Source organism: Lampetra fluviatilis, unplaced genomic scaffold, assembly GCF_964198595.1.
Source record: "Lampetra fluviatilis unplaced genomic scaffold, kcLamFluv1.1 SCAFFOLD_148, whole genome shotgun sequence".
NCBI lineage: Eukaryota > Metazoa > Chordata > Hyperoartia > Petromyzontiformes > Petromyzontidae > Lampetra > Lampetra fluviatilis.
In genome coordinates, this window is record NW_027620724.1 from 221,477 (window position 1) to 238,612 (window position 17,136).

General features: G+C 49.4%; 1 protein-coding gene across 1 annotated transcript; it reads left to right on the forward strand.

The window, feature by feature from the left end:
* Positions 1-350: 350 nt before the first annotated feature.
* Positions 351-5,913, forward strand: LOC144954315 (polyubiquitin-C-like; the record flags this gene model as incomplete). Its single annotated transcript, XM_078884837.1, has 4 exons — positions 351-1,317; positions 2,131-2,141; positions 4,476-5,681; positions 5,877-5,913. Coding segments are annotated over exons 1-4 (2,221 nt in total), but the record flags the coding sequence as incomplete, so codon positions are not given.
* Between the last annotated feature and the right edge of the window lie 11,223 nt (positions 5,914-17,136).

Genomic DNA, 17,136 nt, shown 5'->3' on the forward strand with positions numbered 1-17,136 from the left:
AGCGACTGACTTTCAGACCCAGTGGCACATTGCCCACCCCATCTTATATCCATGGCACACATTCAAGTTATTTTGTGATGAGTCATTGGACTGATCCAAATGTCATAGATGTTTTATTGTTGAACCAGAGGACAGGTATCTACCACGTGACTCTGGAAATGCAGATTTCACGAGATGAATGGTAAACATTCTAAACCGGCGCTGCCCCGGCTAAGATCCTGTACCACACCACTGAGACCGTACTTCACTTCTCCAGCCCTGCCCGTTGTTCTCACGTTCAGCTCTACAGCTGGAGATGAGTCGTGTGAACTTGTTGATGTCTTTGTGTGCCCCTTTCTTGTTCAGCTAAGATGCAGATCTTCGTGAGGACAGCGAGCGGAAAGACCATCACCCTTGAAGTGGAGCCCACGGACACCACGGAGAACCTGGAGATGATGATCCAGGAGAAGGAAGGGATTCCTCTGAACCAGCAGAGTCTGACCTTCGCCAGCAGACAGCTGGAGGATGGTCGCACCCTCACCGACTACAACATCCACACAGGGTCCACTCTGCATCTGCATCTCAAGCCACGTGACGGTGGTGGCTGTGCCGGTGGTCTGAACGTCTACGTGAAGACGTGCGCGGGGAAGATCGTCACTCTACGATGGAACTCATCGGACACCATTGGCGAGGTCAAGGCGGAGATCGAAGCCAAGGAACGGGTTCCTCGAGACCGGCAGAGGCTGACGTTCGCCGGCACGCAGCTGCAAGACGTTCACACCCTCGCCCACTACGACATCCACGCTGGGTCCACCCTGTGTCTGGATCTCGAGTGGCGTGATGGCGACAGGGGTTTTGGCGGCTGTCGTTATGAAATCTTCGTGAAGATGCTCACGGGGAAGACCCTCACCCTGGACTGGAACCCTTGGGACACCATTGGGCAGCTCAAATTGAAGATCCAGGAGAAGGAGGGGGTTCCTCCGGACCAGCAGAGGCTGATCTATGCTGGCAGACTTCTGCAAGATGTCCGCACCCTCGCCCACTTCAACGTCCATGTGGGGTCCACACTGCACCTGGATCTCGAGCGGCGTGATGGCGATGGCGGTGCTGGCGGCAGTCGCTATGAAATCTTCGTGAAGACGCTCACGGGGAAGACCCTCACCCTGGACTGGAACCCTTGGGACACCATTGGGAAGCTCAAATTGAAGATCCAGGAGAAGGAAGGGATTCCTCCGGAACAGCAGAGGCTGATCTACGCCAGCCGACAGCTGGAGGATGGTCGCATCCTCTCCCACTACAATATTCAGAAGGGGTCCACTCTGCACCTGCTCCCCAGACAACATCATGGTGACCACCTCTCTCTTTCTCCGTTTGTCTCGCTGCATCTCCACTGTCTCTGTACCTCAGGCAGACCAGGCACCGTGATGGGAATTTTTATTTTCTCAAATAGTGGCAGCCTCTAACGAAGCCCAACGCAGTTTAAATAAACATGGCTTGGACTTGAGCCTTTATCATTCTACCGGCACAGCTGGCCATTGCAGAATTCTCTCTGTGTGGGTTTCACGTGAAGTGGCATCGTAGATTCCGGCAGCGACTGCTTTTCAGACCCAGTGGCACATTGCCCACCTGTTGTATATGTCGGGTCTTGAAAATGAATAAAAATAATAAAAGCGATATGAAGATTGGGAAAAAATCAGCATTTTCGAAAATTATGCTAATTTACGTAGTTATGTGCATCAATTATGCTAATTAGGGTCACATTTTGCTGCGCGAATGTATACAATTACTGATGTTTTATGATAATTAGGCTTAACCTCGTTGTCTAGGGTCGTAATATCAATTGGGAAAATACATCGAATTGTATGAAGTTATACAAGTGTGATGTAATTATGCTAAATTAAGCTCGGCTTCGTTGTCTAGGGTTGTATTATCAATCGGGATAATACAATTATCCTCGCTTTAACATTTACTGATTATGTCTTAGTCGGAGTCGTGAATTGTGCTACAACATTATCATCAGTACGGATATGTGTTTCAGGTGCGTGTGGGGATTTGTCTCCTTGATCCTTATTGTTAGTCCGGGCATGTTTATGTATGTGAGCGTGGTTTGGATCCCTTGGTCAATTCTTTGCGTCGAGCAGACGCCGGCGATGCGTGGTGGCGTGTGAATGTGGGCATGTCATACGAACGGCTTTGGACCTCCCCCTCTCGCTCGGGGCGTGTCTGCTGTTAGCTGCCGGCTCTCTCTGCTGCTGGATGAGCTGCGTCGGCACGATGCTTGTCCTTGAAGATGCTCGGTCGCTCTTGTCGCTCGTCCGCTGGCAAGCTGACACCTGTGCTCGGGTTCTCTGGCGATGAACGATGCGCTCGTTCACTGGTGGCAGGCACCCTTGCTCGATGGAGCTGGTTCTCTGTGATGCTAGCTTGGTCGATGCTTGGTGCTTTCTGCCCTTTCTCAAGGTTGATTGCTGGACGTTGCTCGTCAGCTCAACTCGAACTGCAGCGGCTCGTGGGAGCTGACACTCAGTGTAGAATGACTTTAAAGCGATACTCTTCTGTCAGCGTTGAACTCGCACCGGGTAGCACATCACTACTCAGCGAGCCTCGCCATCCTTGGTGGAATGCAGAGCCCTTCTGTCACTGGTGGTGATCTTCGGTAGCTGCTGGAGTCTTCTTCTGCTGGAGTCTTCTGTGTTGGTGATGTGTGTGGTCGAACCCACGGCGCTCTCGCTGGCGCTCTCCTCTTCCTCACAGGCAGCTGGTCAGGCTCTTTCCCCTGCTGGACGACGAGTCGGCACGACGCTCGCCACTTGTCCGCTGGCATTCACTCTCAAAACTCGTAATTGTACTCGCACACCTCTTAAATGACTGTGAAAGCTTAGTACAATACAACTTATCGCAATCCTTGACTTTGCAAGCGACTCAACACATCAGGATAAATGTAGAATAAAACTTTCAGCGATACTCTGTAAGCCCATGCCGAACTCAGCTCTTAACAACACATCGTCCCTTCTCTCTGCGAGGCGACACCCATATGGTTGATGTCGGTGCCATACCCCTCTGCCAGACTGAACGCAGACTGTTCCCTCGCAAGACTCCCGTCAATGATCTGTGTCTGTGCTTAAAAATGTGAAATTTCCTCCCCTCTTTGCGTGTCTCTTGCGAAAGAAAAACAAAAAAACACAGATGCCCTATCACCATCCTCTCTCCGCAGCTGCCTGATTCCCCCCTCTTCCCGTGGTGAACCCGGAACGGGCTGTTTTCCGTCAAGTTTATGCTTGTTTGCATTCCCCCTCCTTCTTCGTAGTGTTTGTTATCTCGAGGCCAGACACCCTTCATACGTATTTATGGCTGCCATGTGTTTGTGTCAAATTGTTGGAAGACAAAGGTGGCCGGGGAGGCTTTGATTCCATGGAATACATATTATCTGGTCTTGTGTGTTTTGGACCTATTCCTGGTATCTTTTATGAGTTACCCCCGGTCTAATATCTCGTGGTTATTATTTAGTTCATGTTTAACCAATATTCGTAATGCCCCTCGTTACCACCATCATTATTCCGAGGGTTTTGCCAAGATTTGTTATAAGTCTGTGTCTCCAGGGTTCGGTGGTTTATTTTGAGTTATAATTTGATATCCCGAGGCCGGAGACACAACCAAGTCCTCACCCTCCTGACTGCCAGAACTCACATTCCTTGGTTCTCTTTATGAAGTTACATGGATGGAAAGATACAATACAAAATAATATATGAGTTGAATAAGGGTGAAATAAAATAAGTAATAATAATTAAGCCACTAATATAGACTGCAGTCTATAGCGTTGATTTGTTCTTTTGCTGAGTTTCAAACTTTTACCGTAAAAGAAAATGCGAGTTATAACGTCCGTTTGCTTCTGCTATGTGCGTGTGTTTTTATGACTCTGCATATTTGTTTGTGAACTGTCCAGAACGTTTGGGAAGGTCAATCTGCCCTTTGTCAATCTGGAGATTTCCCAGATAGTCGCGAACCTTCCTTTGCCCCGAAGTTTGTTGTTGAATGTTTTTTGAATATGACCTCCAGATGCTTGGTGTGGCTTGTGAGGGGTAGCGGGGTTGAATGTCGGTTTTATTTATTTACTATTAAACAAATAATTGCCCGAATTACTCTTAACATGAATTTTGGAAAAAGGCCTATATATACAACACACCTCATCTCACATCCATGTCACAGATTAAATATATTTTGTGATGAGTTCTTGGACTGATCCAAACTTCATAGATGTTTTATTGTTGAACCACAGGACAGGGATCTCCCACGTGACTCTGGTAATACAGATCTCACGAGAGGAATGGTAAATATTCAAATCCGGCGCTGCCCCGGCTAAGATTCTGTACTGTACCGTTGAGACCGTACTTCACCTCTCCAGCCCTGCCCGTTGTTCTCACGTTCAGCTCTGCAGCTGGAGATGAGTCGTGTTAACTTGTTGATGTCTTTGTGTGTCCCTGCCTTGGTCAGCTAAGATGCAGATCTTCTTGAAGACAGCGAGCGGGAAGACCATCGCCCTTGAAGTGGAGCCCACGGACACCACGGAGAACCTGAAGGCGACGATCCAGGAGAAGGAGGGGATTCCTCCAGACCAGCAGAGTCTGACCTTCGCTGGCAGACTTCTGCAAGATGGGCGCACCCTCACCGACTACAACATCCAGGCGGGGTCCACTCTGCACCTGGATCTCAACCGACGTGACGATGGTGGCCGTGCCGGTGGTCCGAACGTCTACGTGAAGACGCGTGCAGGGAAGATCGTCACCCTGCGATGGAACTCCTCGGACACCATTGGCGAGGTCAAGGCGGAGATCGAAGCCAAGGAACGGATTCCTCCAGACTGGCAGAGGCTGACGTTCGCCGGCACGCAGCTGCAAGACGTTCACACCCTCGCCCACTACGACGTCCACTCTGGGTCCATCCTGCGTCTGGATCTCAAGCGGCGTGATGGCGATGGCAGTGCTGGCGGCGATGAAATCTTCGTGAAGATGCTCACGGGGAAGACCTTCACCCTGGACTGGAATCCTAGGGACACCATTGCGCAGCTCAAATTGAAGATCCAGGAGAAGGAGGGGATTCCTCCAAACCAGCAGAGGCTGATCTACGCCGGCACACAGCTGGAGGATGGTCGCACCCTCACCGACTACGACATTCAGAAGGGATCCACTCTGCGCCTGGTTGCCAGGCACTGTGGTAGTCTGGACGTCTATGTGAAAACGCTTACGGGGAAGACCCTCACCCTGAAATTAAATCCTTGGGACACCATTGAGAAGCTCAAAGCGATGATCCAGGACAAGGAGGGGATTCCTCCGGAACAGCAGAGGCTGATCTACGCCGGTAGACAGCTGGAGGAGTTTCACACCATCTCCTACTACAACATCCGAACGGGATCCACTCTGCACCTGGATCTCAACCGACGTGATGATGGTGGCCGTGCCGGTGGTGGCCGTGCCGTTGGTGGCCGTGCCGGTGGTCCGAACGTCTATGTGAAGACGCACGCGGGAAAGACCCTCACCCTGGACTGGAACCCTCGGCACACCATTGGGCAGCTCAAATTGAAGATCCAGGACAAGGAGGGGATTCCTCCAGAACAACAGAAGCTGATCTACGCCGGCAAACAGCTGAAGGATGGTTGCACCCTTTCCCACTACAACATCCACACGGGGTCCACTCTGCGCCTGGTTGTCTGCGTTCCGTTGTTGTTGCTGGAGGGCGACTGCCTCCAAACTACCCGGTAGCAGCAGCCTCCTTCATGAGCCTCCTCCTCCACAGAGGCCTCTGGTTATAATCATAACACTGGTCTACATACTCTTTGGTTCTTTCGGTAAAGTCACGACTGTCTTCAGGCGAGAGAATATGGATTCCTGCAGTCACGAAAGCTTCAAATCTGCACTGGTCTACAATTGTTTAGACATCGTCTGCTTCAGCTACCTATTCTTGGTTCTTTCGGTAAAGTCACGTAGAAGGGAAATAATAAAATAATAAAAATCAAACATAATAAAAAAACGACGTTTTGGCCACAACACAAGCAGCCGTCCTCAGGTGAAGAACAGAGCTGTCGGAAAGAAAGCACTCCAATGACCACTGCTAAGCTTGGCAGAGTATTTTAAGCTGGGTGGGAGTAGCAGAGCACCTTGACAAAGGAGTTTCCATATCAACAGAGGTATTTAGCATATTGACGCTAAAGAACTGCAACTACCCTACTACCATACAATAAACCGATGTGAAGAAAACTAAATATAAACTACATCAATATAATCAATGTACTCAATATACTCTCCAATAAGCTGAGCTATTAACATTAAGTAACTAGGTATACGCTACACTATATAATGATTACCATATAGTGAACCGATAAAAAACTAAAATATATACATCAATATAATCAATATAGTCAATATACTCTTCAATAAGCAGAGTTTCCAAGATATTAAAGTTTATTTTTTACATTTTACGTCAATGTATATTGTATGGATAGTTGAGTTTTACTCATACATTGTAAAGCTGGGTCTTTTCGTGTGTTTGTGGTTGCTTGACATGATGACATGTCACCTGTCCTGTTCATGTAACATTTTATGAAATCAGCAAAAGGGTTGCATAAATAAAATAGATTATGAAACAAAAGGCAAAAAACCCCCAAGAATGTCGGTGTGTAACGTGCGTGACGCTACTACACGTCGACTAGCCCCCTTCATTAATAATCATGAACAGGTGACGTCATTCAAATGGACACCTCCCCCCCATTAATAATAATTAGCGGGTGACGTCACTCCACATGGGGGGGGGAGGGGCGAGGTGCCTCCTCCCCCCTTCTCGGCGTCAACTCACAACCCTCACGACTAAGGCAGAACCCTCACGTCACGTGATCTCCTTCACGCTGTTGAGACATCAAAGTAAAAAGGACGTTGCGATGAACAAGGGATTATAACCTTTCAATGAAATAAGTCTGTGTCACCGCGGCCTTACAAACTGCACACGCATTGATACGATGAATATCATGTCGCGGTCTGCTTCTCGCTTGCAAGTTTGAGATTTACTGCTATGATGACAGCAGTACATACCGACTGTGGTGGTACCTCCTATGATGACAGCAGTATATACTGTGGTGGTACCTGCTATGATGACAGCAGTACATTCTGTGGTGGTGGTACCTGCTATGATGACAGCAGTACATACTGTGTTGGTACCTGCTTTCACGACAGCAGTGCATACGGACTGTGGTGGTTCCTGCTATGACTACAGCAGTGCATATTGCTGTGGTGGTACCTGCTATTACAGCAGTGCATACTGCTGTGGTGGTACCTGCTGTGATTACAGCAGTACATATTGTGGTGGTACCTGCTATGATTACAGCAGTGCATACCGACTGTGGTGGTACCTGCTATGATTACAGCAGTGCATACCGACTGTGGTGGTACCTGCTATGATTACATCAGTGCATACTCACTGTGGTGGTACCTGCTATGATTACAGCAGGGGAAACAGCTATGGTGGTACCTGCTATGAGTACAGCAGTGCATACTGACTGTGGTGGTACATACTATGATCACAGTAGTGCATACTGACTGTGGTGGCACCTGCTATGACTACAGCAGTGCATACCGACTTTGGTGGTACCTACTTTCACTACAGCAGTGCATACTGTGGTGGTACCTGCTATGATTTCAACAGTGCATACTGTGGTGGAACCTGCTTTCACGACAGCAGTGGTGGTACATGCTATGATTATAGCAGTGGATACTAGCAGTGGATACTGACTGTAGTGGTACCTGCTATGATTACAGCAGTGCATACTGTGGTGGTACCTGCTACTTTACTTAATAACCAGGCTACAGTCTGCATTATAGACTGCCAGTATACTCACCCAGCTGAACAACAATTTGTACAGTCTACATTACTGACTGCCAGTACACTCACTTTACTTAATAACCAGGCTAGTCTACATTATAGACTGCCAGTACACTCACCCAGGTTAATAACCAGGCAACAGTCTGCATTATAGACTGCCAGTACAATCACCCAGTTTAACAACAATTTGTACAGTCTACATTACTGACTGCCAGTACACTCACTTTACTTAATAACCAGGCTACAGTCTACATTATAGACTGCCAGTACACTCACCCAGGTTAATAACCAGGCTAAAGTCTGCATTATAGACTGCCAGTACACTCACCCAGATTAATGACAATTTGTACAGTCTACATTACTGACTGTCAGTACACTCACTTTACTTAATAACCAGGCTAGTCTACATTATAGACTGCCAGTACACTCACCCAAGTTAATAACCAGGCTACAGTCTGCATTATAGACTGCCAGTACACTCACCCAGCTTAATGACAATTTGTACAGTCTATATTATAGCAGGGCCACGATTGGTTGAGGATGTCGGGGAGGGTGGGGGGGTAAATATGCCCAATCATCCATCTGCCCCCCCCCCCCCTGAACGCCGCGCTGAGTGTGTGTGAGTCTGAGAGTGTGAAAGTGAGTGTATCTGTGGGAGTCTGAGAGTGTGTGTGAGTCTGAGAGTGTGAGAGTGAGTGTGTGTGTGGGAGTCTGAGAGTGTGTGTGAGTCTGAGAGTGTGAGAGTGAGTGTGTGTGAGTCTGAGAGTGTGAGAGTGAGTGTGTGTGAGTCTGAGAGTGAGTGTATGTGTGGGAGTCTGAGAGTGTGTGTGAGTCTGAGAGTGTGAGGGTAAGTGTGTGTGTGAGTCTGAGAGTGTAAGTGTGTGTGAGTCTGAGAGTGTAAGTGTGTGTGAGTCTGAGAGTGTAAGTGTGTGTGAGTCTGAGAGTGTGAGTGTGTGAGTCTGAGAGTGTGAGAGTGTGTGTGAGTCTGAGAGTGTGAGTGTGTGTGAGTCTGAGAGTGTGTGAGTCTGTGTGTGTCTGAGAGTGTGAGGGTGTGTGTGAGTCTGAGAGTGTGAGAGTGTGTGTGTGAGTCTGAGAGTGTGAGAGTGAGTGTGTGTGTGAGTCTGAGAGTGTGAGAGTGAGTGTGTGTGTGAGTCTGAGAGTGAGTGTATGTGTGGGAGTCTGAGAGTGTGTGTGAGTCTGAGAGTGTGAGAGTGAGTGTGTGTGAGTCTGAGAGTGTGAGGGTAAGTGTGTGTGTGAGTCTGAGAGTGTAAGTGTGTGTGAGTCTGAGAGTGTGTGTGTGTGTGAGTCTGAGAGTGTGTGTGAGTCTGAGAGTGTAAGTGTGTGTGAGTCTGAGAGTGTGAGGGTAAGTGTGTGTGTGAGTCTGAGAGTGTAAGTGTGTGTGAGTCTGAGAGTGTAAGTGTGTGTGAGTCTGGGAGTGTGAGTGTGTGAGTCTGAGAGTGTGAGAGTGTGTGTGAGTCTGAGAGTGTGAGTGTGTGTGAGTCTGAGAGTGTGTGAGTCTGTGTGTGTCTGAGAGTGTGAGGGTGTGTGTGAGTCTGAGAGTGTGAGAGTGTGTGTGTGAGTCTGAGAGTGTGAGAGTGAGTGTGTGTGTGAGTCTGAGAGTGTGAGAGTGAGTGTGTGTGTGAGTCTGAGAGTGAGTGTATGTGTGGGAGTCTGAGAGTGTGTGTGAGTCTGAGAGTGTGAGAGTGAGTGTGTGTGAGTCTGAGAGTGTGAGGGTAAGTGTGTGTGTGAGTCTGAGAGTGTAAGTGTGTGTGAGTCTGAGAGTGTGTGAGTGTGTGTGAGTCTGAGAGTGTGTGTGAGTCTGAGAGTGTAAGTGTGTGTGAGTCTGAGAGTGTGAGGGTAAGTGTGTGTGTGAGTCTGAGAGTGTAAGTGTGTGTGAGTCTGAGAGTGTAAGTGTCTGTGAGTCTGAGAGTGTGAGTGTCTGAGTCTGAGAGTGTGAGAGTGTGTGTGAGTCTGAGAGTGTGAGTGTGTGTGAGTCTGAGAGTGTGTGAGTCTGTGTGTGTCTGAGAGTGTGAGGGTGTGTGAGTCTGAGAGTGTGAGGGTGTGTGTGAGTCTGAGAGTGTGTGAGTGTGTGTGAGTCTGAGAGTGTGTGAGTCTGTGTGTGTCTGAGAGTGTGAGGGTGTGTGTGAGTCTGAGAGTGAGGGTGTGTGTGAGTCTGAGAGTGTGTGAGTCTGTGTGTGTCTGAGAGTGTGAGGGTGTGTGTGAGTCTGAGAGTGTGTGAGTCTGTGTGTGTCTGAGAGTGTGAGGGTGTGTGTGAGTCTGAGAGTGTGAGGGTGTGTGTGAGTCTGAGAGTGTGTGAGTCTGTGTGTGTCTGAGAGTGTGTGAGTCTGTGTGTGTCTGAGAGTGTGAGGGTGTGTGTGAGTCTGAGAGTGTGTGAGTCTGTGTGTGTCTGAGAGTGTGTGAGTCTGTGTGTGTCTGAGAGTGTGAGGGTGTGTGTGAGTCTGAGAGTGTGTGAGTCTGTGTGTGTCTGAGAGTGTGTGAGTCTGTGTGTGTCTGAGAGTGTGAGGGTGTGTGTGAGTCTGAGAGTGTGTGAGTCTGTGTGTGTCTGAGAGTGTGTGAGTCTGTGTGTGTCTGAGAGTGTGAGGGTGTGTGTGAGTCTGAGAGTGTGTGAGTCTGTGTGTGTCTGAGAGTGTGTGAGTCTGTGTGTGTCTGAGAGTGTGAGGGTGTGTGTGAGTCTGAGAGTGTGTGAGTCTGTGTGTGTCTGAGAGTGTGTGAGTCTGTGTGTGTCTGAGAGTGTGAGGGTGTGTGTGAGTCTGAGAGTGTGGGAGTCTGTGTGTGTCTGAGAGTGTGTGAGTCTGTGTGTGTCTGAGAGTGTGTGAGTCTGTGTGTGTCTGAGAGTGCGAGGGTGTGTGTGAGTCTGAGAGTGTGTGAGTCTGTGTGTGTCTGAGAGTGTGTGAGTCTGTGTGTGTCTGAGAGTGTGTGAGTCTGTGTGTGTCTGAGAGTGTGTGAGTCTGTGTGTGTCTGAGAGTGTGTGAGTCTGTGTGTGTCTGAGAGTGTGTGAGTCTGTGTGTGTCTGAGAGTGTGTGAGTCTGTGTGTGTCTGAGAGTGTGTGAGTCTGTGTGTGTCTGAGAGTGTGTGAGTCTGTGTGTGTCTGAGAGTGTGTGAGTCTGTGTGTGTCTGAGAGTGTGAGGGTGTGTGTGAGTCTGAGAGTGTGTGAGTCTGTGTGTGTCTGAGAGTGTGTGAGTCTGTGTGTGTCTGAGAGTGTGTGAGTCTGTGTGTGTCTGAGAGTGTGAGGGTGAGTGTGTCTGAGAGTGTGAGGGTGTGTGTGTGTCTGAGAGTGTGTGAGTCTGTGTGTGTCTGAGAGTGTGTGAGTCTGTGTGTGTCTGAGAGTGTGTGAGTCTGTGTGTGTCTGAGAGTGTGAGGGTGTGTGTGAGTCTGAGAGTGTGTGAGTCTGTGTGTGTCTGAGAGTGTGTGAGTCTGTGTGTGTCTGAGAGTGTGTGAGTCTGTGTGTGTCTGAGAGTGTGAGGGTGTGTGTGAGTCTGAGAGTGTGAGTCTGTGTGTGTCTGAGAGTGTGTGAGTCTGTGTGTGTCTGAGAGTGTGTGAGTCTGTGTGTGTCTGAGAGTGTGTGAGTCTGTGTGTGTCTGAGAGTGTGTGAGTCTGTGTGTGTCTGAGAGTGTGTGAGTCTGTGTGTGTCTGAGAGTGTGAGGGTGTGTGTGTGTCTGAGAGTGTGTGAGTCTGTGTGTGTCTGAGAGTGTGTGAGTCTGTGTGTGTCTGAGAGTGTGTGAGTCTGTGTGTGTCTGAGAGTGTGAGGGTCGTGTGTGTGTCTGAGAGTGTGTGAGTCTGTGTGTGTCTGAGAGTGTGTTGTGAGTCTGTGTGTGTCTGAGAGTGTGTGAGTCTGTGTGTGTCTGAGAGTGTGTGAGTCTGTGTGTGTCTGAGAGTGTGTGAGTCTGTGTGTGTCTGAGAGTGTGTGAGTCTGTGTGTGTCTGAGAGTGTGTGAGTCTGTGTGTGTCTGAGAGTGTGTGAGGGTCGTGTGTGTGTCTGAGAGTGTGTGAGTCTGTGTGTGTCTGAGAGTGTGTGAGTCTGTGTGTGTCTGAGAGTGTGTGAGTCTGTGTGTGTCTGAGAGTGTGAGGGTGTGTGTGTGTCTGAGAGTGTGTGAGTCTGTGTGTGTCTGAGAGTGTGTGAGTCTGTGTGTGTCTGAGAGTGTGTGAGTCTGTGTGTGTCTGAGAGTGTGTGAGTCTGTGTGTGTCTGAGAGTGTGTGAGTCTGTGTGTGTCTGAGAGTGTGTGAGTCTGTGTGTGTCTGAGAGTGTGTGAGTCTGTGTGTGTCTGAGAGTGTGTGAGTCTGTGTGTGTCTGAGAGTGTGTGAGTCTGTGTGTGTCTGAGAGTGTGTGAGTCTGTGTGTGTCTGAGAGTGTGTGAGTCTGTGTGTGTCTGAGAGTGTGTGAGTCTGTGTGTGTCTGAGAGTGTGTGAGTCTGTGTGTGTCTGAGAGTGTGTGAGTCTGTGTGTGTCTGAGAGTGTGTGAGTCTGTGTGTGTCTGAGAGTGTGTGAGTCTGTGTGTGTCTGAGAGTGTGTGAGTCTGTGTGTGTCTGAGAGTGTGTGAGTCTGTGTGTGTCTGAGAGTGTGAGGGTCTGTGTGTGTCTGAGAGTGTGTGAGTCTGTGTGTGTCTGAGAGTGTGTGAGTCTGTGTGTGTCTGAGAGTGTGTGAGTCTGTGTGTGTCTGAGAGTGTGTGAGTCTGTGTGTGTCTGAGAGTGTGTGAGTCTGTGTGTGTCTGAGAGTGTGTGAGTCTGTGTGTGTCTGAGAGTGTGTGAGTCTGTGTGTGTCTGAGAGTGTGTGAGTCTGTGTGTGTCTGAGAGTGTGTGAGTCTGTGTGTGTCTGAGAGTGTGAGGGTGTGTGTGTGTCTGAGAGTGTGTGAGTCTGTGTGTGTCTGAGAGTGTGTGAGTCTGTGTGTGTCTGAGAGTGTGTGAGTCTGTGTGTGTCTGAGAGTGTGTGAGTCTGTGTGTGTCTGAGAGTGTGTGAGTCTGTGTGTGTCTGAGAGTGTGTGAGTCTGTGTGTGTCTGAGAGTGTGTGAGTCTGTGTGTGTCTGAGAGTGTGAGGTCTGTGTGTGTCTGAGAGTGTGTGAGTCTGTGTGTGTCTGAGAGTGTGTGAGTCTGTGTGTGTCTGAGAGTGTGTGAGGTGTGTGTGTGTCTGAGAGTGTGTGAGTCTGTGTGTGTCTGAGAGTGTGTGAGTCTGTGTGTGTCTGAGAGTGTGTGAGTCTGTGTGTGTCTGAGAGTGTGTGAGTCTGTGTGTGTCTGAGAGTGTGTGAGTCTGTGTGTGTCTGAGAGTGTGTGAGTCTGTGTGTGTCTGAGAGTGTGTGAGTCTGTGTGTGTCTGAGAGTGTGTGAGTCTGTGTGTGTCTGAGAGTGTGAGGTCTGTGTGTGTCTGAGAGTGTGTGAGTCTGTGTGTGTCTGAGAGTGTGTGAGTCTGTGTGTGTCTGAGAGTGTGTGAGTCTGTGTGTGTCTGAGAGTGTGTGAGTCTGTGTGTGTCTGAGAGTGTGTGAGTCTGTGTGTGTCTGAGAGTGTGTGAGTCTGTGTGTGTCTGAGAGTGTGTGAGTCTGTGTGTGTCTGAGAGTGTGTGAGTCTGTGTGTGTCTGAGAGTGTGTGAGTCTGTGTGTGTCTGAGAGTGTGTGAGTCTGTGTGTGTCTGAGAGTGTGTGAGTCTGTGTGTGTCTGAGAGTGTGAGGGTGTGTGTGTGTCTGAGAGTGTGTGAGTCTGTGTGTGTCTGAGAGTGTGTGAGTCTGTGTGTGTCTGAGAGTGTGTGAGTCTGTGTGTGTCTGAGAGTGTGTGAGTGTGTGTGTGTCTGAGAGTGTGTGAGGTCTGTGTGTGTCTGAGAGTGTGTGAGTCTGTGTGTGTCTGAGAGTGTGTGAGTCTGTGTGTGTCTGAGAGTGTGTGAGTCTGTGTGTGTCTGAGAGTGTGAGGGTCTGTGTGTGTCTGAGAGTGTGTGAGTCTGTGTGTGTCTGAGAGTGTGTGAGTCTGTGTGTGTCTGAGAGTGTGTGAGTCTGTGTGTGTCTGAGAGTGTGAGTTGTGAGGTGCTGTGTGTGTCTGAGAGTGTGAGTCTGTGTGTGTCTGAGAGTGTGTGAGTCTGTGTGTGTCTGAGAGTGTGTGAGTCTGTGTGTGTCTGAGAGTGTGTGAGTCTGTGTGTGTCTGAGAGTGTGTGAGTCTGTGTGTGTCTGAGAGTGTGTGAGTCTGTGTGTGTCTGAGAGTGTGTGAGGTCGTGTGTGTGTCTGAGAGTGTGTGAGTCTGTGTGTGTCTGAGAGTGTGTGAGTCTGTGTGTGTCTGAGAGTGTGTGAGTCTGTGTGTGTCTGAGAGTGTGTGAGTCTGTGTGTGTCTGAGAGTGTGTGAGTCTGTGTGTGTCTGAGAGTGTGTGAGTCTGTGTGTGTCTGAGAGTGTGTGAGTCTGTGTGTGTCTGAGAGTGTGTGAGTCTGTGTGTGTCTGAGAGTGTGTGAGTCTGTGTGTGTCTGAGAGTGTGTGAGTCTGTGTGTGTCTGAGAGTGTGTGAGTCTGTGTGTGTCTGAGAGTGTGTGAGTCTGTGTGTGTCTGAGAGTGTGTGAGTCTGTGTGTGTCTGAGAGTGTGTGAGTCTGTGTGTGTCTGAGAGTGTGTGAGTCTGTGTGTGTCTGAGAGTGTGTGAGTCTGTGTGTGTCTGAGAGTGTGTGAGTCTGTGTGTGTCTGAGAGTGTGTGAGTCTGTGTGTGTCTGAGAGTGTGTGAGTCTGTGTGTGTCTGAGAGTGTGTGAGTCTGTGTGTGTCTGAGAGTGTGTGAGTCTGTGTGTGTCTGAGAGTGTGTGAGTCTGTGTGTGTCTGAGAGTGTGTGAGTCTGTGTGTGTCTGAGAGTGTGTGAGTCTGTGTGTGTCTGAGAGTGTGTGAGTCTGTGTGTGTCTGAGAGTGTGTGAGTCTGTGTGTGTCTGAGAGTGTGAGGGTGCTGTGTGTGTCTGAGAGTGTGTGAGTCTGTGTGTGTCTGAGAGTGTGTGAGTCTGTGTGTGTCTGAGAGTGTGTGAGTCTGTGTGTGTCTGAGAGTGTGTGAGTCTGTGTGTGTCTGAGAGTGTGTGAGTCTGTGTGTGTCTGAGAGTGTGTGAGTCTGTGTGTGTCTGAGAGTGTGTGAGTCTGTGTGTGTCTGAGAGTGTGTGAGTCTGTGTGTGTCTGAGAGTGTGTGAGTCTGTGTGTGTCTGAGAGTGTGTGAGTCTGTGTGTGTCTGAGAGTGTGTGAGTCTGTGTGTGTCTGAGAGTGTGAGTCTGTGTGTGTCTGAGAGTGTGTGAGTCTGTGTGTGTCTGAGAGTGTGTGAGTCTGTGTGTGTCTGAGAGTGTGTGAGTCTGTGTGTGTCTGAGAGTGTGTGAGTCTGTGTGTGTCTGAGAGTGTGTGAGTCTGTGTGTGTCTGAGAGTGTGTGAGTCTGTGTGTGTCTGAGAGTGTGTGAGTCTGTGTGTGTCTGAGAGTGTGTGAGTCTGTGTGTGTCTGAGAGTGTGTGAGTCTGTGTGTGTCTGAGAGTGTGTGAGTCTGTGTGTGTCTGAGAGTGTGTGAGTCTGTGTGTGTCTGAGAGTGTGTGAGTCTGTGTGTGTCTGAGAGTGTGTGAGTCTGTGTGTGTCTGAGAGTGTGTGAGTCTGTGTGTGTCTGAGAGTGTGTGAGTCTGTGTGTGTCTGAGAGTGTGTGAGTCTGTGTGTGTCTGAGAGTGTGTGAGTCTGTGTGTGTCTGAGAGTGTGTGAGTCTGTGTGTGTCTGAGAGTGTGTGAGTCTGTGTGTGTCTGAGAGTGTGTGAGTCTGTGTGTGTCTGAGAGTGTGTGAGTCTGTGTGTGTCTGAGAGTGTGTGAGTCTGTGTGTGTCTGAGAGTGTGTGAGTCTGTGTGTGTCTGAGAGTGTGTGAGTCTGTGTGTGTCTGAGAGTGTGTGAGTCTGTGTGTGTCTGAGAGTGTGTGAGTCTGTGTGTGTGTCTGAGAGTGTGTGAGTCTGTGTGTGTCTGAGAGTGTGTGAGTCTGTGTGTGTCTGAGAGTGTGTGAGTCTGTGTGTGTCTGAGAGTGTGTGAGTCTGTGTGTGTCTGAGAGTGTGTGAGTCTGTGTGTGTCTGAGAGTGTGTGAGTCTGTGTGTGTCTGAGAGTGTGTGAGTCTGTGTGTGTCTGAGAGTGTGTGAGTCTGTGTGTGTCTGAGAGTGTGTGAGTCTGTGTGTGTCTGAGAGTGTGTGAGTCTGTGTGTGTCTGAGAGTGTGTGAGTCTGTGTGTGTCTGAGAGTGTGTGAGTCTGTGTGTGTCTGAGAGTGTGTGAGTCTGTGTGTGTCTGAGAGTGTGTGAGTCTGTGTGTGTCTGAGAGTGTGTGAGTCTGTGTGTGTCTGAGAGTGTGTGAGTCTGTGTGTGTCTGAGAGTGTGTGAGTCTGTGTGTGTCTGAGAGTGTGTGAGTCTGTGTGTGTCTGAGAGTGTGTGAGTCTGTGTGTGTCTGAGAGTGTGTGAGTCTGTGTGTGTCTGAGAGTGTGTGAGTCTGTGTGTGTCTGAGAGTGTGTGAGTCTGTGTGTGTCTGAGAGTGTGTGAGTCTGTGTGTGTCTGAGAGTGTGTGAGTCTGTGTGTGTCTGAGAGTGTGTGAGTCTGTGTGTGTCTGAGAGTGTGTGAGTCTGTGTGTGTCTGAGAGTGTGTGAGTCTGTGTGTGTCTGAGAGTGTGTGAGTCTGTGTGTGTCTGAGAGTGTGTGAGTCTGTGTGTGTCTGAGAGTGTGTGAGGTCTGTGTGTGTCTGAGAGTGTGTGAGTCTGTGTGTGTCTGAGAGTGTGTGAGTCTGTGTGTGTCTGAGAGTGTGTGAGTCTGTGTGTGTCTGAGAGTGTGTGAGTCTGTGTGTGTCTGAGAGTGTGTGAGTCTGTGTGTGTCTGAGAGTGTGTGAGTCTGTGTGTGTCTGAGAGTGTGTGAGTCTGTGTGTGTCTGAGAGTGTGTGAGTCTGTGTGTGTCTGAGAGTGTGTGAGTCTGTGTGTGTCTGAGAGTGTGTGAGGTCTGTGTGTGTCTGAGAGTGTGTGAGTCTGTGTGTGTCTGAGAGTGTGTGAGTCTGTGTGTGTCTGAGAGTGTGTGAGTCTGTGTGTGTCTGAGAGTGTGTGAGTCTGTGTGTGTCTGAGAGTGTGTGAGTCTGTGTGTGTCTGAGAGTGTGTGAGTCTGTGTGTGTCTGAGAGTGTGTGAGTCTGTGTGTGTCTGAGAGTGTGAGGTTGTGTGTGTCTGAGAGTGTGTGAGTCTGTGTGTTGTCTGAGAGTGTGTGAGTCTGTGTGTGTCTGAGAGTGTGTGAGGGTGTGTGTGTGTCTGAGAGTGTGTGAGTCTGTGTGTGTCTGAGAGTGTGTGAGTCTGTGTGTGTCTGAGA